The 26143-nt window shown below is 37.5% G+C and overlaps 1 protein-coding gene across 5 annotated transcripts in view; it reads right to left on the bottom strand.

Annotated features, from left to right (window-relative positions):
* The window catches only part of ZMYND11 (zinc finger MYND-type containing 11), a 104013-nt gene that overhangs the window by 44356 nt on the left and 33514 nt on the right, over positions 1-26143 (bottom strand). For all 5 annotated transcript variants that reach the window (XM_083854771.1, XM_083854767.1, XM_083854770.1 and 2 more), the window contains exon 2: positions 15255-15389. In XM_083854771.1, the coding sequence (XP_083710897.1) occupies positions 15255-15370 (116 nt within the window). In that variant the 5' untranslated portion in view covers positions 15371-15389. The remainder of the gene's footprint in view (positions 1-15254; positions 15390-26143) is intronic.

The raw sequence follows: 26143 nt of genomic DNA, 5'->3' as shown, positions 1-26143 counted from the left end.
GGATGCTCATCTGCCAAACCCAATCCCTCTCTACTTCTGCAGAAAACAAAATTCAGCATGAGCACCTGTTCAAGTGAGATTAAACACCACAAATAAGTTTTCAAGGTTATCCAAATTCCAAGGTCTGAACAAGGTAGAGATTCAAGTCTATTTATTTCACTTTCAAACAGAGTGCAAGTGAACACCACTGGTCTATAGAAGCATAAAGTGCTGAAGCTTTAAAGCCACATGAAAACAGCTCATTTGCTTATATAATCATATTACATGTATTTCACGTGTGTGCACATATGCACATATTTATGCAAACACAACTAGCTTTCTTAAGTGCAAATTATCTTTCTCAACATTTGCTAATGTTACTCTTTTTTCACCAAATTTCCATCTTTAACTCAGTACTAACAACCTCCCCAATTGAGCCATAGCATTCATGTGTCTGTAATTAATTCAAGTCCTTAGTAGGTCTCAAAACACAGAGAACAGGCTAACTATCATTCTTCACATTTTACTGACAGAAAAAATTAGACTCTGATCGTGGAAGTGATTTCCCTACACTTATATAGTGAGCTGCTATAGGTCTGAGAACAGAAACCAGGTATTAGCCCAGTGCCATAATCCTCAGGGTATCCTGCTGAAGAATCCATGTATTTTGCACTGCATCATCCCTAGTTGCAGCCCAACAAACAGCCCAACCAAATTCTTAAATGTAAGCTACAGGTTTCATGATTTCTAACTCATATCTCTGAACAGAACAGATACATAATACAAACTACAAAGCCTTAAACCAACTCTAATCAGCTAAGAGGTTTAATCTGCCGATTTCCACTGTGGCAGGTTGTGCACTAGTAAAAAGGAGCACAAGGCCCAGAATCGCCCATTTCTCAAATGCAATCTGTGTTCTCAACCAGAGTAAAAGTACTGCTACCAACTAGACTATCTCCCCATTTTCTCCAGTAAATCAGGATTAGGAAATTCCCAGTGGCTTTTTGAAGAATACTTTAGTCAATGTTCAGACTGTGCCATTGGAGAGCAATAAGGGCTATGTTTTCTATGTCAAAATAAAATGCTCTCAGCTTTTGTAGGAAAGAACACACATGTAAAGAGAATGGTTTTATTTCAAAGAGTAGAACTGCTGTAGAAAAATGCACCTTCCTCCAAATTTTCACTTTATTAAAACCTGTGAAGTGTACATGGCTAGATATTCACAAAGACTAGAAAACAACACTGTAGGTTTGGATGAAAACTTCTCTTGTTTCTTTTCAGCCAGAGGGACAGCAGGTAAGCAAAGATGTGACTAAAGCACAGGATTCAAACCAGAAAAGATAGTTAAAGTTCTTTAATAACAAAACGTGAAAAACTGTCATGATGTGAAAAATGCTGAAAACATAGAATAAATTAAAATCCAGCTGAGAGACAGAAAGCACGATGTTTGGAGTCCCAGCTACTACGTCAGCCTCATTACTAGATCAGGGAAAACAATGTTGAAATGCATTTGTGCAGAAGTGACACCACTAATCCACGGAGTGCAAGTCTTTTCCTGGCACTGCACGCAATGAAGCATCTGGCACCAACAAGGTGAAAAAAAGTATGGGAGATAAAGCAATCCCTGACTGCTGTTTTCCACAAAAGCTGATTAGCCTGACCTTGGAGACAGGGAGTTGAAGGAATACTGGTTTGTTACACTCTTGCCCAGTCCTCCATATCAACAGATCTGGGAGTGCAATACAATCCAGCCACAAGAAGTAGAGCAAATACACTCAAATGAATGAGAATTAGGCCCAGAGACAAAGTAAAATCCTCTACATCAGCAAACCAGCCCTAATCAGATAGGAGGCTGAAGAAACCATTTCAAAATACAATTTAACTGTGCTAATCCCTACTATATAAAATGAGGGTCTGTCTGATGAATAGTGGAGGTTAGGCCTGATAATCTGCATGTTAAATTCAAAATCTCACCAAATGAGGCTGCTTGTCTGCAGAATACAGAAGCAACTGAACTGCTGCTGAAAATTAGAGTGTTTATAGGTCAGTATTTTCTCCATTTACAAACTGGCAATGCAGACCCTCTTGACATTAGCATGGAAGAATCTAGCAAATCTAGCAAAATTACAGTTTTTGTAATCAACTTCTAAGGGCCTAGTAATGCATGTTTTCAATTATTGCAACACCACTTGGAAACCAAAGGATAAGGATCTTTAGCATGGAGTTTGTTCATTGCCACCCTTAAGCAAATCTCATTGCCTTACCATCAAATGTATATTTAAATGTGGTGACCTTCAGAAACAAGGTACTACCAACAGAATCAGGGAGATGCACGTGTGCATATACCTAATATATGTGTGCATCTGTCTGATGGCAAAAGAAAACCTTTAGAGGAGACTCACAGAGGATAATCATTAGGAGATTCATAGATTGTATATGGATGTGCTGCTCATCTGTATTTAGTCACAAAATACCAATTAGAGAAATGTGAAACAGCAATTTCAAACCTCTTTGGGACTGCAGATGAACAGTAGTCAGGTGTAAATAACAATAAAATATTGTCATATTCTTCAGTTTATATTATTATATTATTAGTGTTACCCATCCTAAAGTCTTGACCACCTCTCAGACACCACAGGGACAGCCCAAGGGGTCAGCACAGGTGGAGGGGGGGCCTCCAGCAGTTCTCAGAGGGGTCACACAGCCAACTTCTGCACACCCCAGCAGAGCCACGCTGAGTGCTGGGGAGGAAAGATATGCAGGGAAACCTGGTACAGGCCTTTACAGACTCTCTTTCTTCACAGCAACAAAATCTCCTCTGACTCATGCCCTACCAATTGACAACTGGATCTTGCCACCTTCCTTTGCTAAACAAACTGGACCACAGGAGTACCTGATCCACCTCTAAATCACCTGCCTGCCCAATATATAGGACATTCCAGAAGCACCAAAGTCTGTCAGCATATCACCAATTCACTCCTAAAACTTCAAAATACTTTTCTCAAACTAGCCAGTGTCCATAATGTCTTTCTATAAAAACCTACATCTAATATATGTGCTTCATAACACACCTTAAAACTAAAGAAAGAAGCTTGGTTTGATCTTAGGGGAGTGGAGGAAGCAGAACTCTAAAGCTGCGATCACCATGGGAGCAAAATAGACACAGAAGTAGCCAGGACTTGCAGGGGATCAGATGGTGAACTTTTCACCCACAGCTGTCACACAGCTCACAACTCCTGCCTGGTGCTCTGCAAGATACAGCACGAAGCTAAACCCTGTCTCAAAGAGTCAAATCTAGATGGCTTCAAAAGAGAGCATGGAAAAATAGCCAACTCTGCTCCCAAAGAGTCCTCTTGAAGGCATCTGTGGTCTACTGAGAGGCTGCTTTACATGGGCACTGCTGTACTGTGGCCCAAATAAAACAGCTGGGCAGAGAGGGGAGGAAGGTTATTTAAGGTAGGAAGCTGACACAAGTATTTTAAAAAATCTCCATTTTTCTGAACCCATAAGGAATTACATTTTCGGCCACCTGAGCTCAATCAAAAGAAAATAACCGAAAAAACGTTGGCAAAAATACAGCAAGCATATCTGTGCAAGACCGAAATAAAATACATATTGCAAATAGCTGCAAAAATACAACAGTGTGGCAAGTGTAGGTAGATGTTAATTTTCATGGCAAACTCTGTAATCTTGCTCTGATCAATTATCTCTCTCTCTATGCTGGATGCCTCCACTCTCCCCAATGCAAAGGGAAGCAGCAGCCTGCTGCTGCCAGCACACTATCTGCTGAGCAGCTCATCCAGGGATGAGTTGAGAACTGGTAAATTTGAGGCCTGAGAAACTGAAATCTGATAAAATTGAGATCTGAGAAAATACAGCAGATCCCATTAAACTCAGCTGAAAGTCTGCCATTAATTTTAAACGTTAGCTACAGGTACATAAAAATGTCCTAGATTCAGGGACAGACTTTAAGGAATAATATATAAAATAGAAGGAAAGCAGCCAAAAATCCGTTCTGAGTTTTATATTGGCTTCCTACCTCTAGTGAGAAATTATGCCTTTTGCCTCAGTTTCAGGGCATGACAGCTATTTTATAGAAGGCCCACACATTTCTTTTAAGTGTTTTTTTTTGAACACAATTTGCAAAGAATAGGCCAGTTGGTCATACTGAAAGAAAAAGTTGAAGAGATGGCTGTGATTAATTTCAAATCTCAGCTCTCCTGGTGGAAAGCCAGGTGAAGATCTGTGCTCACAGCTGTACCTCAAGGTCTCAGCCCTGAAGCTCAGGTTGCCTGCTTCCACCATGTAGCACCCTGTTGCCAATCAACTCCCATAAAACACAGGCAAAACATTATGGGTATTTGACACAGATATTCCCTGCTTGCCAGAAACTGAGAGCTGCTCTGAGAGCTGAAGACAGCACAGACACACAGAGAAACTGGCTACAGTGGGGACGTAGCAGCTCCCTTTTGTTTTCTAGGAAACCTTTTGATGTGTTTACACATTCTGAAGTTTGAATTATATGGATTATATTCACTAAGATAAACACAACCAAGGCACGTTCTTCCTGTGTACTCATACTCCACAATGAGATGCAGGTATATGTACAAGCTGAATTTGATTTCCACTGCACTCCACATACCAACAGCACATGCACAGACCACGCAGGCACTGACAGCGCTGCTGCCTCTGCAATAAAATACTTCTTACATGATCTACATTTTATGCAGTCCGAAATTCCAAGAATTACAGAGAAATAATGCATTTACTTTTCCCTCTGACAACAGTATCTGCAACATTCATCTTGAAGACACATCTAGTATCCAAGCAGGAAATGTTTTTAAAATTTGTTTTATCTCTTCTTTGTAGTCTAGAAAGTCAGAATTTGCATGAATGTGGAAACCAATTTTGTGCAGTGTTTTTATAAAACAAAAAGAATGCATAAACTTGATAGTACAACAGTGAAATCCAGCAGTTCAGCTAAATTCAGATCGGCTTGATGTTTGTGCTGCTGCTGCTAAAAGGAAGCTAAGGAGTGATCTTGTTTGTGTATGCTTTAGATATCCCAGGCACCATGCATGCACCTATAATGGTAATCACCTCGGTCATTTCTGTAAAAAGCACAGTAATGTTAACCCAGGTAATTTCCTGATCCAGTAATTTAAACTCCTACTCATACAACTTCACTATACACTTTAGATTGTGTAACCCACCAGCATGACCACAAAAAGCAAGTAATTTAGGTACCAAGCCATTCAACCTGTATCCAGAAAAATCTCCCCACCACCCCCATATGGAGGAACTTATCTAAAAAAGGGCTCTACTCCCATTTTCCAACCTAGAAGCTTGTATGTGACAGTGCTGGTAATGCACACGTGTGTGCACTGAGCACAACTGGAAATCATTCAGTGGCACTGCATGCACAGGTACAAATGCTCATGTATCTGCAGGGTCACTGTTCCACCCAGCTCTTTTCTTTGGATGTACTGAAGAGACAAACAAGTATTACATGACTTAGAATGTAACATCCTAGATAATACCTTGCAAATGAAATATTTAGTCAGCTCATATCAAGCATCGCAATTCAAAACATGTTAAAAAAATTAAGAGTTGAATGCTCTTATGATTCAGTTTTTTAGAGCTTTCTATCTAATTTAATTTCCATTCTTATCTGGATCAAACCCTTCCTCTTTCTGTTTTTGGGGTGGTTTTTTTGTGTGTGCAATTTTTTTTGTTAGATTACTTTTAGTCTAGCTGAGTTTCAGAATCATCACTCTGTCACACAAATGTTCACCTTATTACCATCTAGGGACCAGCACAACGGCTGGAAAAGCCATCAGGGCAGGGCTGCTGCTCTTGGTGATGATATTGTTTATATGAATGGGAATATGAAACCACAGCCTAAAATAGATGGTATGAGTAGTGCTTTGGAGATCATTCTCTCTCCACTGATTACAGAGAAAGCCTTGATGAGCACTTCAGGTCAGATAACAAGCTGTTAAATGGCCATGTCCCACTCATTTTTATCTCTTACTTCTAATAGAAAGTCACATTTATTCACAGCAAAGAAACCAAACATAAGCCAGAAGTTCCACTTTCAAATATCCACTTACAAAGATGTTATGATTTGAGAAAAAACCATAATTGTTGTGACATAAAAATTTGTTTGCTTTTAATAATTAGAAATAAAGTTAGCCTTTTATGTATTTTTCTGTGTAAACTTACACAATTTCAAGATGAATATTAATAGAAGTATGGAGTACATGAAAATGGGGACAGTGATTTTCAAATCAGTTCTATCCCTTTCCTTCTTAATATTCCTACTGAGGCTCATAGTTTGCATATATTGTATTAAACATTGAATATTACAGCTTTTATAGTAAAACTCAATAAGGAGAGTTTAAATGAGTATGCACTTATTAACAAACATCAGACAAGGAGTATGGCTGTGGTTAATAACAATGTGTTTGTGTTGTTAGTGTGAATCATTTTATTTACCATACTCATGCTCAGCCCAGATATGACTTCACCTACTGAATCAATGAACATTGACCTCTGAGACAGAAAAAGAAAAATGCCACACTAGCAATACCATGTAAGAGCATTTCTAAGAGAAGAATTACTAGATAAGGACAATTGATCAAGCAAAATTCATCAGAACATCTGAGCACCTATTTATTTTTTGCAGAATGAACTGTAGGAATAAAATGTGCCTGCAGTAATATTTCTGAACAAAGCAAATAAACAAAAAACTCCACCTCAAGCTCTAGTCCTCAACAAAATAGCCATTTATGCTAAAACCTTAGGGGTATAATGGTTGCACAGCCAGCTACAGCATCCTTTTCCTTCCCTGTATTCTGCATAAAGCAGGAAAAAATAGGCAGTGAGGCTGGAGCAATCTGTCAGTCCCCTGGTGAAGAGTTTTCCACACCAGGCACTGAATTAGTCTTTGACAGCCAGCACTGGAAAGCAGACCCAGCAATTCAGGAAGCAACAGGGACAATGTCTCAGCACCAGGGTGAAGGAAAAAATCATCCTTAAGAAATTTCAAATAACACTGTTTAATACATGTGGACTTCTTTTTATGTATTCTTTTAACCAGTTTAATTAATGTGATTAAATAGAATTGTTACACAAATTGAAGAAATAAGTTGTATCAATAAAGAACCTAAATGGGAAAAAGAGTAATTATTAATATACATTATAAACTCAAGATAATACTTCAAACAAATCTGCTAATTTAGCAATTTTAATACCACTACTACTCAGAGCAAAAGCAGATAGGTTATTTATTGCCTTTTTTGAAGAAAAGCTTATATTTTTTCCTGCAATCCCTGTTTCCACTCTCTTTAGTCAATTATGTCTAACGGCAACAGTTAAAATGGAGCATTAATACAAGCAATATTAAAACTAAATAATATCCAAATCAAAAAAATCATTCCAAAATGTTAAACAGAATTAAGATTAAACACCCTAAAAATAAGTAAAAGTTGTATAGTGAATTTACCTCTCTACAGGTAAAACGCAGGTGAAATTTAATGAACACATGCCATTGTGAACACCTCTTGTGTAGTTAAATAACAATCTTTCATTCCTTCTTAAGATTTTTGTAAAAAGAGTTTAGCTTAGTGTCTCACTTTTCTTTCAACTTTTTTTTTTTTTTAACCTGGGTATTAAAAATTGTTATTAGCTTGGTGAATATTACCTCATTGGTCAGTCTCAGGACAAATTTACAAGCAAAACTGTTTATCAGTTATGATGCAATAGCAGGTGAGAACCCCTGTACCTTCCAGCACATAGGCAGCTCTCTGTGTTCTTTTTGTTACTTTATAGAATATAACTCAGCCTTTGAAAATATAAAACAAATTTAACCTGAATCCATCATTTAACTTCACTGCAAAGCCATCAGTATAAAAAAATGAATGTGTCAAACAAGTCAATCATTTTGGTGTCCAGCATATTTCTCTGCAGTGTATTGGTATGCTTGTGACTGCTAGTTCTGCACTCATAACACAATTTTTATATATGACCAAAGTAGTACTTGTACTAAAAATTCTGTTATTAGGGAATCCAGTGATCATTTTTGACTGTTTTTTGTTTTATTAATATAATGATTTTTAACTAAAATGGTCAAAAATTGCTGAAAAAGCAGAGAGTTTTGTTTGCTGCAGTATGATCTTTGACAAAGGATTTACAAGCCTTAAAACTCCAAACTCAGTTCATTCTCTTGATTTACCATAAAAATAGTGCTCTGACAACAGAAAAAAACCCACTCTGGTTTGGAGCTTAAAGAAGTAGCTAAAGTTTATCATGAGAAACAGAGAAGGAAAGTAAAAGAAATTACAAAGGAGATTGAAAGAGTGGAGACAGAAAGAAAAAAAGTGCTTTGTCTTTACCTGTAACAGAAAACACACGAGGAGGTATTGAAAATTAAGAGTTTTCTACCCAGTCACCACCCAGTGATGTATTCTCTAATGCACATTATCTATAATTCTGCCAATCCAATACAAGCTGACGTCAGTTTTCTCACAGGTGAACCCTGAATAGACAGGCTGCCTCTGGAAGTAACTATGCAGACTGCTGAGGAAGTATCGTGCTTTTTATTGTGGACCTTGTACTCCACACTTTTGTTTACCCTTGCATAATTAGGAATTGCTATTACACTGCACAGCACAAAAAAAAAAAATCTTCAGTGTACTGGCCCCGGCTTCAGTAACACTGCTTGATATAGTCCCATTTAAAGTATACATGAAAATGATGTACAGATATGGAACAGGAGTCAGTAAACTTTTTACTCTGGTAAAAAGTGAACTCGAGTAATCACTGCATTCTCCTGCATAACAGGAGGATGTTCTACTTCAAACAGTTGCTTCCAGATAAGCCAGCAACAAAAAGAGATATTTTAGGGGAATGGCTTGACAAAGGTTAAGAAACCAATAAAGCAAAAAAACCCCATTTCTAAACTTGTATTTCAACCAAAGAAATATCAGGTGGTACAATATTTCTTCTGTTCATACAAAGTTTAACAACAGGATTATCTAGTTATGAATCCAGAGTCATCTGCTCTTCTAATCTTTCCTATGGCATACTATTTTTGTTTATGCATGACTATTTAGTTGCAACATGCAGAATACTAGGAAGACTTAAATTTTCATCAAGAGTACTATGAATAGTAAGAGATTTTTTTCCTAAAAGTATCTAAGCTTCAAATAAGCAATTCTGTAAGAATCTTGTTCTTCCTTTTTTTTCCTTGCCATTTCATTACATATTCTTATTTATATACTTGTGCGATTATTCCCTATCCATTCAAATTGCTCATGCTCTTATTTATACTCTGTTGTGTTTATTCTGTATCTGAGAATAAATTGCTTATTCTCAACTTTAATCACTGATTCTATATTTTTTTTCCTGTTAAAGTAGATAGGCAAGAAAGGGAACAGCAAAAGAACTAAGGCAACAAAACCAGGTATATGAACTTCAACTCTTCTCAGACATTGACAAGAGAAATTCCAAAGACTGACATATGGAGAAGAAATCCCCCTCCTAGGTCCAAATGTCAAACTGAGAGGGTCACATACTCAATCTACAACTGTTACCAACTCCATCTCAACTGTGGGACCAGAAAATCTCATTATTTTACAGTAATCTTTCATACTGAGTAATTCTTTTCTGGCATGCTATCCCATCAATGCTGATTAATGTCAGTCTGCACAGAGCTAACAGAGTCTACTCTGGCCTGGGATTTGCTCATTTCCATTTGATGTTCTGACTTAGCTGCACCTATTTTAAATTACGATATAGCAAGAATGAGTCCAGAGAACAAGTATAGGAAAAACATCTATGATCCCTATGATTTAGGGACCTAGTACTGGACCATTCTGTTTGAAAGCCAATTACAAAAGATGAGAGTCTTTGTATCTACTAATGAAAAAAATATTTTCTTGTATCACCAATGGGGTAAACCAGCTTTCTGATTGATGAAACAGATGGTTTCGGTATTGCGTTATCTGAAAATAATATAAAGTGTTGAATTATAGCATTATCAGTTTCATCCTACCTAAATGGTCTATCCATCAGCCTCATCCCCCCCAAAGCTGTGATACCTCTACCCCATGTCCTAGAGCCACTCTTGGTTTCATTCTCAAACTAACTTATTCTCAGGCTTCATTCTGGAGAGAGACAAGTTCTTCCATCCAGAGAAGAAGCAAAGTATGGCCCAGGGGTTGGTTTGCTCGTGCCAGAGAACCCAAATGTGAACCATACCAACAGCAGGTCCCTGTGCCAAGGGCACCCAGCCCTGTTGCAGCACGCTGTGTGTCCTCAGATGCCTGCACATCATGCCCAACTATCCTGAATCTATCGCCAGGTTTCAAGAATAGCATTGCTGTGGGCTGTGTTATTTTTGGTGCTTAGAGCTGAGGAACCACACACACAATATAAAACAAACAAAGAATATCTCAGGGCCAAAGAAACACTCTGTGAGCTAAAGGCAACGAGGTGTAGCCCCAGCATAAGTGCTCCAGAGAGTGCCAGGGCATTCCCTGTCACGGTACATGAAGGTGGTATAGACACAGCCTATATAAGGGACAGAGAGAGAAGCTAATCAACTTAATCATGAAATACATGAGGAAGGATATGCAGAAGAAAAGAATTATGTTTTGGTTCTTTACATTAGTCTTCATGGAATAGTTTAGAAACCAGAATAATTATCTGTTTACAATGAAAAAAATCTTGAAAGCTGCCAATAATAGAATACTAGATTTGCCAACTGGGTATGTTAATAACATTAATTTAACAGCTAATGAACTATGAACTAATCATAAAGATTAGGAAATGTTCATATATTGCTACTGAGGAAACCAAATATTTTGTGAGAAAATGGGTATATATTTAATTAATAGTTAATTAAATCTTAGGAGTCCAATTACCTGTAAGGGAATTATGGAGAAAACACTGTAAAAGGAACTGGAAGATTGGAATAGCCAAAAAAAGGGAGAACTTTAAAAACATGTCTGTACAGAAATACTTACCAATCTGCTATGCAACTGAATGTCAATAATTTATCCTACTCATCTAAATATGCATGCCTTTTTCCCAGTGTATTTTAAGGCATTTTATTCCATAGAATCAATTCTTGAGGTTACCCCAAAACTAGAACAGATGGAAGATAATGAGGAAAAAAGAGGAAGTGAAAGCATAGTTATAATTTTTAACACAATTTAGGGATGAACAATTTGTCAGGCTGCGCTCTTGACAGAGAATTCACAGGATATGGAATGTCATTTCTTCACTACTCCCTACAGCATAACAAATACCAATAATGCTCATCTAAATAATTGATATACTAGGGTCAAATTATCCCAATATGAAGTCTAGACAGAAAGAAGTCTCATTTCTTGATAAATACCTCTTAGAAATGCAATTTTATTATTAAGAAATGTGGTGATTTAGAAACTTCATCTAGTTCTTGTAGTCAAATTTTAAACTATTGCAATTCATTAACTTGAGATATCCTGTGACAATATAAGCCAGGTAAGAATATTTATTTTCTGTACCTTTAGAGAAATGCTACCACTGCCTTCAAGTGAGCTGTATCATTAAACAAAAATGCACTGAATATACTGAAGCTTGTGTACAAAGGTAGGAATTTAAACATGTATTTTAAAGTTCTCTTCCAAAGGTAGTTTGCATTCAGTACTAATTCCTTTAAATTCACATCGCTCTTCCTTCTTGTTAGTATTGGTTTTCAGTCCTTCATTTAGTTTTTCAAGTTACTGAAGAATGCTTCTCTCCAACCCATGGAAAGCACATTTCCAACTATAATGTACCCTCACAGAAAGTAAGTAAAACTGCAGAATCCCTTTCATATGATAATTTGTTGAGGTTTTTGTTTCCAAGATGTTGAGTCTGCGCAGTGTAGTCTCTTCCCTACCAATGCCTTAAGTATTTATATAATATTCCAATTAACTCTGTCATATTCTTGCCATTTTTACAACCATGTTTTTAATTCTTTACAAAACAGACACCTTCCTTGTGTTTCTCACTACTTCTCTGCATGCAGTGACTTTTCTAAAAAAATTGCCAGAAGTTCAAAAAGCTTACTAATTAATTTCGTAAAGGCTCTAACTTGCATATTCAAATTTTCCAAGTGACTCTTCCCTTGATGTAAGACAGTTTTCAATCACTTCTAATTACACATTTTTCTGTTCTTGCCTTTCTCCCTCACAAATTTAAAAAGCAAAGCATACTTGATCTAGTCTACTTTTAATTAAAGGGCCTCTTTTCCTTATAGGTTTTTCCTGATAATATCAGAAGTACTTTCTAGTGCTCTAGACTCCTCCTACACCATCCTCCTACTCTTATGTTCTCTACAGAAAATACATGCCTAGTTCTGTAGATTTTTCTTATCTACTCTCCATTGACAGTACCTTCTGGAAGTCATCCTTTACCCAAGTAGTCTTCTATCAATTATACTTAAAGCGCTCAGATAACAATTTGCATACTTGCATGTGTTATACAGAATTGTTTTGCATATTGGGTTGAAACTGTTCATAATCTACAAACAATGAATCCTCTTTTTATATTATGAACATTTCCTCCCAGGTCATCAAATGTAAATGTTCCTTGAGATCTACAGTGTCCTCTACTCAGCACCAGAAGACTAAGAAAAGTAAGAATTAAATTAAATAAACAAGAATATATAAAGAAGAGAGAGACAACCATGCTGAATGCACATTAGGAGAAAAGCCAACAAACAGATTTGCTTAAATGCAACAAACCATCTAATGAAGAAAGCAACAGTTCTTCATAGCAATTTACTACCAAGGTGTTTAGACTAACAGGTCACAAAATACACAGGACAACTTATCTCTAGCAGCAAACGAATTCTTAAACAAGGAGAAAAGAAAATCCATTCAAAAAGCAAATCATGAATCATCTTTTCAACATCTGAAGTTCTCCAAAAGTACCCATTTGTCATCCACTATATGACACATAGGAAGACTGCTACTTACATTACACGTGGATTTATTAAAAAAAAAAATTATCTTACTGTTTTTATGTATTCTTACTCAGGAATATGACATGCTTCCATAATGTCACTGTCATTATTACTTTCTGTCAATCCCAAGAGGTATTAGCAGTTCTGAAAAATGTTACTAATACAAATATTAAAATCTTCCTTTTAGCTCCAACTATGTACACATGCTCATAATTTTCAATTTTGACCACTGGTTTTGAAAATTCTCTGTATTTATATGTTTGCCTATATGCCCAGACACTGATTGATCTTTTAAGAAATTGCAGTTGACCTGACCAAATGATTTTGTGCCTGGAAGAATATATTAGCTGCTCAGTTTTCATCAGAAGAGATATTCTGATGCCATGCTAATTTTGGAACTTTATTTTGAATATTATGTATTATGCATAGTCATTTACTATGTCATCTGTGTTTCTTCATCAACCACTAGTACCATACAGCAATTCAAAGGTCTTTATCATTTCCTTGTCAAAAGTTATCTCCTTAGGAATGTCACATAATAGAAACTACATCAGTGTTCATCACTCTTATCACTGATGTGCATGAGGTGAATTTACAATGCCCAAGCACTTTTTAGATCACTCTTCACTGCTAGCACCTTGTTCATCTTTCTCAAAGTACTGAGGCTTCTTGCATTTCTGTCTAGTCACTTATTTTTCTTCTGATTGGAAATGAGTCATACAATCTGGATCTAGACTTTTATAAAACATCAAACTACCCATCAGTTACCAAGAGCAGTACTTGTTTTTCTAGTATCTGATTATTTGTTTTCTCAGCCTTGTTTGTAATGTTTTGTCTGACCTAACTTTACCCAGCTAAATGTTATTCCCACTATCTTAAACTAGGCATCTCTCATAAGAGTGGGATGAATTCCCAGCTAGACATGCCTGTCTCCCTTTATTACATCTAAAAAGAGCACAAACAGCTAACAAACTCAGCTAATATGTAGCCTAGAGCAAGTAATTTGAAATGTTAAAATGGAAAGTGTATAGCATTAGTTTACCCACTTGTTTCCTTGGAGACATGATGAAAAAATATATATGCTTTAATGCATTCTAAAACTCCACTGCAACCTCTGAAGTGAAATTCCCTAAAATGCAATCTCCTTCCAAACCCTCTTGGAATTCCCTAACTCTGGAAAGGTGCTTTTCCAGAGTTCGATGGTCCATTTTTTCTTCTTGTAGAAGCTAGGTGCACATTAATTCATTTGGGACATCATCTTTCTTCCTGTACTTCACTGTTCATTATGTTTGGAGAACCTGAACTGTTACACTTCTTCCACTTATGGAGCCAGTTTCGCCTGTCACTTCCACCCCAGAACTTCCAAACTCTGTCAGTGGACCCTTGTCATGGACATGTTATAATGATTTTCACTCCTTTAGTCACCTGCACTGTTTATAACTCACCCCGTTAGTGGTCTCTGGCTTCATTATCAGTTCACATTGGTTCTGGCAACTGAAGAGTTGCCAGCTGGTTACTTTAGTTCTTTTAAATTATTCATATTGATTACTTTGACAAATGTGACGTACATGTCAGCCTGGAAATGCAGACAAAGCAGAGAGAGGCACAAAGCCCTCTGTTTTTATTACAGTGGCTGCTACAAGTAATATTGTAGACCTTTCTACACAGTGCAAGCTCCACAGAACAAAGAATATATATTTCTTTGTGTATCCAGCACCTAATACACCTTGATGAATATTTTAACAGTATTAATCAAAGGTGGTAATCACCTCATGTCTTCTTTAATAGCATCTTATGCACATCTCAGCAAATATGGCTTCTGATATATTTGAACAACCTAACACCTCAATTCTCTTTGGTTTCTGGAAAAGCCCTACAGTAGCCTCCCACATTTTCCTAAAGAAATACATTATTTACAGATTTTATTGTTCTTTTCTCCTTAACTGTTATATCTACTTCTTGACCAAGCTATCAACTCCAAAATGGTAAATTCAATTAAAGTACTAGAAATGTTACGTATTTCCTAAAGATGCTTATCCAAAACAAACACAGGGTAATATCTCAATTCAATGAATTAAACCTCACTTTTGGATCTTCAGGTGCTCAGTTTAGTAAATTTGGGGTTTTATATATAATTAACCAATTAATTAGTAACATAGAATTGCATGTAACTGTTTCACAGTCTCTCACGATGTTTATTATCTCTGTCTCCAAGAGCTTTTAATAATACCAACCTTCCCCCTCACCCAGACTTTTTTTGGAGCAGGTCACTTACTTTGTAATACGGTCAATGTTGGCGATTTGCTTCTGGTTCCGGATTATTTCAATAGCTGCCCAAAGATGCTGGATAGCCTTTGTGTCTGCCTGTCGTCTCTTTGTTAGGCGTGCCATGACCTGTGTACCTGCTCAGCTGCAGATAATAAATTAAAAAAAAAAAAAAAAAAGTTAACCAAGTATAAAATAAATTACATTAAATACGATTACAAGGAAAAACGTATTGCTGCATAGCCATTCGATTTGTATATAACAACATGTTTTCTAGTGCTTAAAGAGCAGTAAAAAGTGAAAAAAAAGTAGTTTACAAGAAGCCTTTTCACATCATGCAATCTAAATAGAAGGCAAAAGGCAAGCAGTAAAATATATGAAATCAATAACAAATTTAGTTCATATCTCAGTTCCCTATATTTAAAAATGCAAAACTACCCCAACCTGAAGCTGCCAGAGCCTTCTGCATTGCCTGAAGCCCTTAAAAAGGGTGAGTGGTACTTGAATGCATTATATGGGGTAATTACAAATTCTGACACAGAGAAAAAGCTGAACCCACAGTTTAATATAAAACACAGTTCTTGGAGTATTATGTTCATGTTCTTTATCATTTACTATTTTTAAAAAGTCCATTCTATGAGGAGAAACTAGAAGTATATTTCCATAGATGATAAATACTTAAAAAAATATTTTGGAGCAGTTCCATTTTCTGTAACATGCTAAAACCCAACAGGACCAAAGTGCTTCTGATGGCATTTACCCATCTAACCAACCCTGAACAGGAACATAATGAGCATCTGGCTTTGTTTACAAATTTTCCAAAAGCTGGAGGCAATGAGTACAGATAAGCCATAAATCGCCTACAGCTCCACTACAGGCACCGAATCCCTTTTTAAAAGCTTAACGATGCATTTTGATCACTAAATAACTTTCTTCCATTGCCACCACTTTCTCAATGAAAAAATGACTGATTTATGAGTGCTACCAAGGTCTATAATTTATTTTAGAGCTCTGTCCTTGGAATGAACCCTGTGGTATGCACGCGGATATTTGTAGCTAGCAGAATATTAACTTCAGTAACCCAAAATAATATAAAAAATGCAAAAACATTTCACCATCTGTGCAATGTTAAAGATGGGAATTTAAGTACTAAAAGTGTCCCTGCTCTCAAATTCAGAAAAATGAGATAGATTTGAGTATTTCATCAGTTACAGCAATGTAATTTTTAAGTCTATAGGACCTACAGGTACTTAGCAAAGAGGGCTCTCAAGTTTTAGATGTGATAAAAGCTCAGCGACACTCACTAACTTTACAGGTGCAATGAAATGAACAGCAACATTCCATTATTAAGGATTAGAAATGATTCAACATCATTGTACTTTATGTTATGTAGCCCATTTAAAGAAAAGAAATAAGGAAAAAAGGCTGACAATGTGAACTGGTATGTACATGCCCAGGTCCATGAGGCATTCCTGCCTGCAGGAGATATCAGGGAAGGGCAGAACAGAGCAGCACATGAGAAGATGTGGTGTGAGCACACATCGATCCCACATTTCAGCTTTAGAAATTTTCTCTCTCTGGGGTTTAAAGCAAGGGCAACTAGAGGGATCCCCCAGAAAGAAAAGGCCAAGAATAGAGTTTTGAAGGAAGGATAAGAGGCAATGTGACAGACATACAACTAAGAGTGACAGCAGTAGATAGCATCGCCTGATAATGGTTCAGAGAAAGTAAGTCTCCATTGGGAACAGCAGGAAAAGACACTGCATCCCTGTGAGCTCCTCTGCATTCACTTCACAAAACATGAGGCCGTTGCAAGTTAAAAGAAAAACCCTGCTAATTTGTAAGAGAAACATTCAAATACTTGTAGAATTTAATTTTAAAGAGATATAAAGCACAAAAATAATATCTCTTAGCACAAAAAGTGACAATCTTTACGGACCTAGTGTTCTAGTATATAACTTCTTTACTAACACACATATGACCGAAAGATCATTCTTCTTATTCCAGCTCTCTTTACTAACACAGACATGACTGAAAGATCATTCTTTTTATTCCAGCTCTCTACAAACTCTCTACTAGAAAAGAAAACTGTCAGACGATATGACAATGAGCAAGCCGGACACGGGATCTCTTGCACAGCATCACATCCCCATATGAGGAGCAAGCGCCCATCCTTCTTCACCCTGATAGCAGTGTGAAACAACAGACCAGTTCTCAGTTTATTTAGTAATCCCAACTCCTTTAAAAATAGCCACTACTGCTGGCAGCCCAGCATACGGCTGTCGTGTGAGCATCGCACCCGGCACAGGGGAAGGTGGGGTTTTCTCTCACACCTCCATGATTTCTGTGCCTGAGAGCCCCAGCACAGCTCAGGGTCCTGGAGAAGCCACCTGCCACCTCTGCATGGACCCATGCAGCCAAAGGGAAGGCTGGCCTTTGGGGATAAGGAATTCCCACTTCTCCAGGGTAGGAGAAGAAACCTATGTTAGAGGGAGGGAGAGGGAGAGTAAAGAGCACTGTAACCACGAGTTCCTGAAGCCCTGTGGCTGCAGGGTGACAAGGGCTCTATGGGATCACCATTCCCTTTGTAAGGTGCTTTCAGAACAAACTCTCTGACCAGCCCCTTGCCCCGTCCTTATTGTGCTGTGTTGACTTGAAGCATGCCCAGGCTGTGCCCTGGGCTACGGCTAACTCAACCCTCAGGACAGTCATGCACCTCCATCCCTGAATGCTGCAAGGATGTCACATCTCTGGGCCAGAAGTTACCCCCCAAAACACTACCCATGTGGGTGGTCCCCCAAATGGCTCCCTGCTGGCTGGCCCCTGCTCCCACTGCTGCACATACATGCAGGGCCACGGCTCTTCCCCTGTGTTTGTCTGGAAATAACAGTGGTAGGGGCACACATGGGACACAGCAATCACACCTATTTCCCTTTTTTTTTTTTTTTTAATTCAAGATACAATAATTCTAGCAGGGTTCTACCTTCAAAGAATATACCCTTCACTTTCATAACTTCAGTTTACTATTTAAGGGCACTTTTGTTAAACTCAAGAGTTGACACTCTACTACTGAAATAGCAGTTATAACACACCATACTGCAAAAAATACAAAAATAGGGGTTTCTTTTTCCAAAAGCCCAGACTACTTTTGTGTTATTTTAATCTTTTAATTGCATGGTGTAGAAAAAAAATATAGAGTCTTTTTACGTTACAGAAAAAGATTAAAAGATTGTGGCATATTTCTTGCTGTTCATTGCAGTCACTCTTCCTCTATGGTAAAACTAACCACAACAGTCTACTCCCTGTACTCCTGCAAAAATATAAGCAGTTTTCCACATTATTACAATATTTTAAAGGGAACTTGTATCCAACTGTTAATAGTTCATACAATGCCTTTGAGTGCTACTTCCAAGCAACAGAAAATCCTCCCAGCGTCTCCACAGGAACAATTTATTCATGCAAATAGTAGTTTACATTTTAACAGCAGACACATTAGAGTCTTAAATCTGTATTTATCACTCATGATTGTTTGCTCATGTGTGGGTTCACACACACACAGAGGAGAGAACAAGCATTAACATGCAGTGTGTGTGAGTACGTGTACAAATCTATGGCTCAGAGGTTAAATATCAAAAGAGGCTGATTCACCCATGCAGTCTTGTAAAGAAGTTTGAAGTCCAGACTCTTTAAAACCACAATACTGGATTGTACATTTACAGATAAATGCTTGAAAATGTTACTCATCCTCCGCTTTTGGCATAACATTCATCTAAAAATCCTGGAAACAAAAACTAAAAGTTGAAGTAAACATTCATTTCCTTTGTATGATTTGCTGGGCACTATGTCTATTTAGCTATGTTATGCCCTGTCCATACAAAATTATTTCCTCCATGCCACTTCTGTTTTTGTTCGCAAGTTTATGGTAGGACACAGCTTCTGAGAGAAAAGTTGACAAACACAGATGACTGAAAATCTAGGAATTTATATCAGCAGGATCTGTCTCAGGTTTTGTAGGCATCCACAAGACCTGCAGAATGTAAGAAATATCCTCCTAACAGAGAAAGTTTTGTGTGGCTGATGCAGCAGCTCACACACTTCCATCATACCCTCACTCACACAGGGCCCAAAGCAAACTATTTATGTTCTCAGTTTTCAACTCTCTACCTTTTCCTCACACACTCCAAGTATGGTTTTACTGTACTTCGTATTTTGAATCCCTCTTTAATGTCCCAAACACATTTTGAAAAGTATACTATTTTACTGTGTGCAGCTTTCCTCAAGAGCCAAATGCTACCCACACTTCTCACAGGCAGGTTCAATAACCTGTGCTTTATCTTGTGAATCCACAAGATAACACACACGGCATGGCTTATCTTCCTCAGGCCCCCAGCGCAGCCTCACTGCCATGGCAGCAGTGGCACAGCAGTGGCAAGGGGGACACTGTCAAAACAACAAGGCTACCAGTCATTAGCACACACTTGGCTGAACCAAATGCTGTACAGCTGTCAGCTGCAACAGTGGTGGATATGCAAATCTGAAGTGCAAGTCAAAATAAACAAAAATCACCTTGCACCACGTCAAGGAATTTAGCCCAAGGAACCTCCTGACATGCTGCTTGCATCCAATTTAGCAGATACTATCAAGTACTAAGTTGAGCTAGAAGCTCCTCCTACACACAGAAAAAACTCAAAGGTAGTCAAATCTTGCCGTGTCTTAGCTGTTAAAACACCATCATCCAAGAAAGTATGATGCTTCTGAAAACTTAACTAATAATATGGACTTTGCACTGCAGCAGACGGCGCTGCAGTTGGGTGCTGCTGCTCTGATGGGAGCTGCTAATTAAGAGTTGACAAGTAGCTTGTTAAATCTTGTGTTTGTACCTCACTGTAAGTGAGCCTACCTGTGGTGCTCAGCCCTTCCAGTGCAAAGTCAGACAGGTTAAACTCCATCCCTGCTATCAGCCACCATTTGGCTGGGACTCTGTGCGCACTTAATTGCAATGGAAAGAAGGTTTAAGGAGCTGATCCTTGCCACTGCTCAGCTACTGGCTGCTGCCTTTTGGCCTCACAGCCCTGGCACTTGATAATGTTTCTTCCACAATACACAGTAAAAGACTTTAGTCTCAACAGCAGGAAGAAGCTAGGCTCAGTCCTAGTTTTTGTGGCTTTCATGCTTAGTTTCGGTGGTTTGAGAACTTAAACACAGACTCAATTTCACATTTATAAGTACTTTATAATCTGGGGTCTGGTGTTTCTGAAAGTGTAACTTTTTATAGTAAGTATAAAACTGTATATAGCAGCAGTAGAAAGAGTTCCAAATGTCTAGCTTTGTTCTTGTACTAAATAGGAGTCTACCATTAAAATCCAGATTTGCAAATTGATGTCGAGTTTGGGTCCCTGGACTTTATACAGATCTTCATGGTACTGTGAACTTCTGCAAGCTTAAAATTTAGTTTAGAATTTAAACTGCTGTTAAATCATATCTTTCATCACCGGTATAGTGGGTGTGTGAACTCTTAGTCTTCCCCTCCTACAACAATTGTGATTAAAAGTGGCAATTATTCTATTTTTACATAGGAAAGGTACAGGTGAAAATGTCTTGACTGAGAAGCAAGCACAGGTCATGCAAGGGGCAAAAACAAGAGAAAGTTTAATTTCATGTCTGCCTTCCATAGCTTCCAAAAACGTGGGGAGAAGCTGCTAGGGTGAAAACAAAGCTTTTCATAGGAGAAATTCCATATTATGCTTACCATTTATTTGTCTTCATGAGTGTGCAAAATTATAGGCATAACCAAGGATTTGCTGGGCACCTGGTAGCAGGAGACTCTCTTTTGTAAGCCTGAAGGTTATCAGAAATACAGATTTTGCATACAAAGTAATTTTCAGATGTTGAAGAATAAGCAAGTGGTTTGGTATACTAGATATTTATTTTGGACTTAATCCCAATCCACTAAAATCAACAAATGCCTTTCTGCTGACTTTCCAGGGTTTTGGAGTAAACTTTCAACTGCTGTCTGATTGCCACATCCTCACAATGAAAAATTTGGGAATGTGTTGAGTGATGTTAGTGAAACTGAAAGATGTAACAAAGGCTTGTGGCTGAAATAGGCAAAATTTCTTTGTTAATTAAACTAAACTCAGAAAATTAGACTTTAAATTAATAAAAGTTACTGAATTCTTCAGTGTGGGTTTGTGTTGGCTTTTTTTTTTTTTTTTTTAATTAGGAGATTAGTTCAGGCTGCTGTAATGCTGTCATTTTGGAAGTTATTAAAATACAGATTTTTGGATGTTGAATGCGTGTCATTCCTAATGAAAATCTTTTCATTTCACTGTTAGCTTAAGGTCTACACTGTCTATTCAAAAGAGGAAAGTTTATTAGCATAATTATCCTAAATATTTCCCATGTGTAAGAGCAATAACCCTCCTGATCTGTGCAGCTCCACCTTTTGCATTTCCCAGCTGCAAGGTTTGTAACCTCGATGTCATGCAACTTTTTGAGAAAGGTTTTGCATAGCCCCCTGAAGTGCAATACAAACACCCAACAGGACTGCATGAATATAAAACTGTAATGTTTTCCTTCATCCTCTCTGCTATTTAATTTTTTCCCAACTCCTGTACACAGAATACATGGAAGCTTTTGCTTTTACCCTATACCATTTCAAGATGGCAGTGAGCCACTGTAGAAACCTGAGCCAAGGACATTAATGAATTAAAGGCCCCAAGAATACTTTTACTACACATATGTGCAAGGTCTGTTTTAATCCCCGATACTGCATTTATTTCATTTGTATTGTATTCCATTCATAATGATTAAGTAAGTGACCTTCACTAAGGCTAAGGCACACAGCAGTTGAATGTTAAGCTCAGACATTTTGAATCATCCGTATACAAATGGTAGAACTCTTTATTTTTCTTTTGGAGCCAAACTTGAACTTTCTTGTTTAATCAACTCGTCCTGTTAGAGAGATCTTGACACAAATGTTGAGGTGCAATCCCAGAAGAGAATTTCTAAAAGTGTAAGTGCAAACAGTGTATAAGAAAATCTGATATGAAGCATCAACACAAGATGCTGAGAAAGACTGAATAATAGCCAAACAAAGGCTGTCGAAGTGGTCTTGTTGGCTATCAAATACAAATATATGTACAGGACTAAAATGCATTCTGTTGCCTCTACAGCCAATCCCAGTCTGCAATTTCACAGACAACAGCAAATCCCATCCTAATATTTGAAAGAAACTATCCTTTGTTCCTGTCTGGCAGAAATCACTGAATTAAACTTTATCTAGCAATGCAAGTTTGGAAAAGAGAAGAGTACAGCTGCCAAAGAAAGTAATGTAGTTGAAAGAGCTGAAAGCAAAGAGCCAAAGCTCTCTGTAACCAGCAATGTAGTTCAGCTTCTTTCAAATTACTTTTTTGGTAATGTTTTGGTCATCATGTTTTACTCTCAGTACTGTGCCTAGGTAAGCTGAAGCTCATAACATATTTTTTGCTATGGATCTGTGTTAAGAAAAGGTTCCACACTGATCTTCTAAAATAAGCAGTGTTTTCCTTAATATTTCAACTTTTAGTTTGTATTCAATGCACAGAGAGTTAGTTTTTATAGCCAGTAATAAAATTAAGTTACATAGGAACAACAAGAACCACACAACAGTTCCTGTTTTACTGAGAAATTTTTGTTTCAAAGCAGCTCTTGGGAAGTTTAGATTGGACATTAGGAAGCATTTCTTTACCTGCACGGTGGTCAAACACTAGAACAGGCTTCCTAGAGAAGTGGTGCATGCCTCAAGCCTCTTAAGTGTTAAAGAGGCATTTGGCATTTTCCCTTGATATTATAATAATAACATGCTTTAACTTTTGGTCAGTCCTGAAGTGGTCAGGCAGTTGGACTCAATGATTACTGTAGGACTCTTACGACTGAAATATTCTTTTCTATTCTACTCCTATTTTATATGACAACTGAAAATGCATACACTGTTAATACATTTATCAAACTTCTGAACATAATTTCAGTTAAAAAACCAGTTTTGTTTGATTTGGATAAAACTTGATTAATAAATTAAGTTATGCTAAATAGTTTCCACAATGGAGCTTGCACTAGTGCAAGTTGCTTTAAAAACACAGTTCTTGCAAAATTATGCAAGTTTCTCATTAAGATAAACTTCAACTTCCATAGTAACAAAGCCTCTTATTTTCAGGATGATGTACTAGACCAATATTAAATAGGTGTAAAGCTGTTCATCCTGAAGATTACTCATCTTGGGGCAAAGGAAATTTCTATACAAAAGAAGGTCCAACACGAGTAACTTCAACATCACTAAATAATACATGGTTCATACAAGGTGTAAAAAGATCATCCTACACACTTTTTGTCCTTTATCATGAAAAATAATGAGCTCTCATCAGACTTGTTTGTTTGGGGAGTTATCAAAAATAATGCTTGCACCCGAGTTGATGTCAGCAGCACTCTGGGCTTCCCTGTACAAATGCACAGGCACATGGACACAAGCAAGCCACACACACCTGCCTTGATGAGAGAGGCTTCAACTAACATGTTTTACCTTCCATTTGCCATGGACTAAGAGCAGGAAGAGGGTCAGTTACAGAAGATTAAATGACACGTGGAGATAGGATCCTGTTCTGAACCCACACTGCTCACTAAGACAGGCTTTTCCACCCACTACCAAATCCCATATTTTCCAAAGCAGCCTGAAGCTAAACCACTGAAAGATGCTCAAGGAGAATCCATGGAAGGAGTTAACTCCTAATGAGCAGTCTAGGCTATTTCCCCATGTAGACAAGCCCTTAGTAAATAGATGCTTCCTGTCCTCTCACTTGGCTGTAGTGAGCAGAGATGATTAATGCAGCTATGCATCCTGACAGGCTCCAATGCTCACTTGGTCATAAAACAGAAAAAATCATGGCCAAAGAAGGCTGATGATGAAGGCTGGAATTTTGGTTTCGATGATAAATAGATGCCACTTTGATTCTGCAATTCTCTCTAATAAAAAGTGATAGGTGGAAGACATCTTAGAAAATGCTAAGAAATATAAATGAGAAGAGTAGTTCCTTCTCTGAAAGCAAGCTTTTGATCATCATCTTCCTTTCTGCTCTGAAAAATAAGGAGCTTGGTTGTTCTGTAAGCCTAAACTGAACTGATGCAGTCAATTTCTCTGTCAGTAAGTAAGGTATAATAAATAAGGTATGATGACATACATAAATAAATGATTTTTCATGGTATATTAGCAGGGAATGTAATTCTGCATAAGGTCAGTTTCACACTAAACAGTGAGAAAGAGAGATACATTTTCCAGGTCAAAGAATTATGAATGTATGGAAAAGTACTAAATCATGAAAAAGATAAATTCACTGCAGATTATGTAAGCTATATGGTATAACACACAGCTGATGTTGACTTTTTTCCAATTTAATGTGAGATTCCAAATCCTAGGTTTTTTCTCTTTCTCTGAACTACACACAACTGACACTATCTTTAAACTACAAATTGTGATTCTAGAGGTAGCAACAGGACCTAAACCTTAGATGTTTGTAACACCTATTCCTCTACCAGGCTGCATTTTTATTGACAAAAGACAGCTGAATCAATTTTTGTTGCTCCTTAACAAAAACAAAGTCTGCCTAAACTTACTCCTTTCAAAGCTCGTCTTTTTGGCCTCTCCCTCTCTATAAATAAAAGCACGGCTACAGAACTTCTAAAACTGCTCAGATATTGAATTATTTTAAAAGTGGGCGTATTATGCAGGCATGACCACTTTTCTCCAGCGATCCGGCCACAGCAACATTAGCTCAGAGGAGACTTTCTCCTGTCAACAGTCATCTCTGGGAAAGCTGATACTATATAAAGAAAACAAGCACAATTCTGAACCAGCTAAGGTTTCCAAACTAAAGCTCCTTCAAGGCCAATACACCTGAGTTTACCCTTGGAAACTTTCAGAAATACACTCAGAACTTAAAGTGTTAAAACACATTGATCTGTAATGCAGGTAAGATGAGCCTAAGAAAAACACTGCCAAAGCTTACAGGCTTCTACAGCATTAATCAAAAGAAACTTTCAGGCAGGGAGAGGATCAAATTGTAAAATCTGAGCTTTAGATCCTGCTTCTGAAATTCAAGGTGAATATGAGAAATAATGGACCTGAAAGTTTCATGAAATGCCCTCCCAGCCATGGGACAATTCACCACGAGAAAGAACAATGCATTGTGGAAATGGAAGCCTTTCCTCCAGTGCTCACCTTGCTTAGCTTTCTCTTCTATGCTTTTTAGAGAATGCATTTCCTAGGTTGGGCACAAACATCTGGCTTCAAAGTACAATCTGAAGTATATTTGGAGCATATGTTCTCTTCTTCATAGGCAGTACCCAAACTCACTAATTACATGCATTCCTACACAGCTTTCCCCTCATCCTGCCCCAAACTATCTCCATCACCACTTTCTAGTGAGGCTTTAATCCCTATCCATGTCTAAGGACTTTTTTTTTTTTTTTTTTTTTTTTTTTAAACTCAAAACCAGGTAATTTATTAAGTTTGTACTTTCTTACTTGAGATTGCCTCAGCTCTCCCCCCACAACGTTCATGTCTAGACAAGGACAAAGCTTGCCTAAAGGACAATTTACAGACATGTGAGAACAGCAGTTTTCATGAAAACCAATGTACAGTTAAAAACAACTGCATTCATAACTAAACAAATCCTGAAGTGGAAAACAGCTGAGTATAATCATGATCCTTTTCTTTTCATCTTTGCTGCAAAAGTTAACAAATGGAAAAAATGAAGAAAATAAGTTTCAAAACCGTAAGTTTTATAAAGAGAAACCTTAAAAGTCAAAACATTACTCAAACAAACATCTTCCAAAGATCAGAGCAGATGACGGAAGTATATTGCCATT

The sequence above is a fragment of the Zosterops lateralis genome (assembly GCF_965231275.1).
Source record: "Zosterops lateralis genome assembly, chromosome: 1".
Classification (NCBI taxonomy): Eukaryota; Metazoa; Chordata; class Aves; order Passeriformes; family Zosteropidae; genus Zosterops; species Zosterops lateralis.
This window is presented reverse-complemented; position numbering and strand designations above follow the sequence as displayed.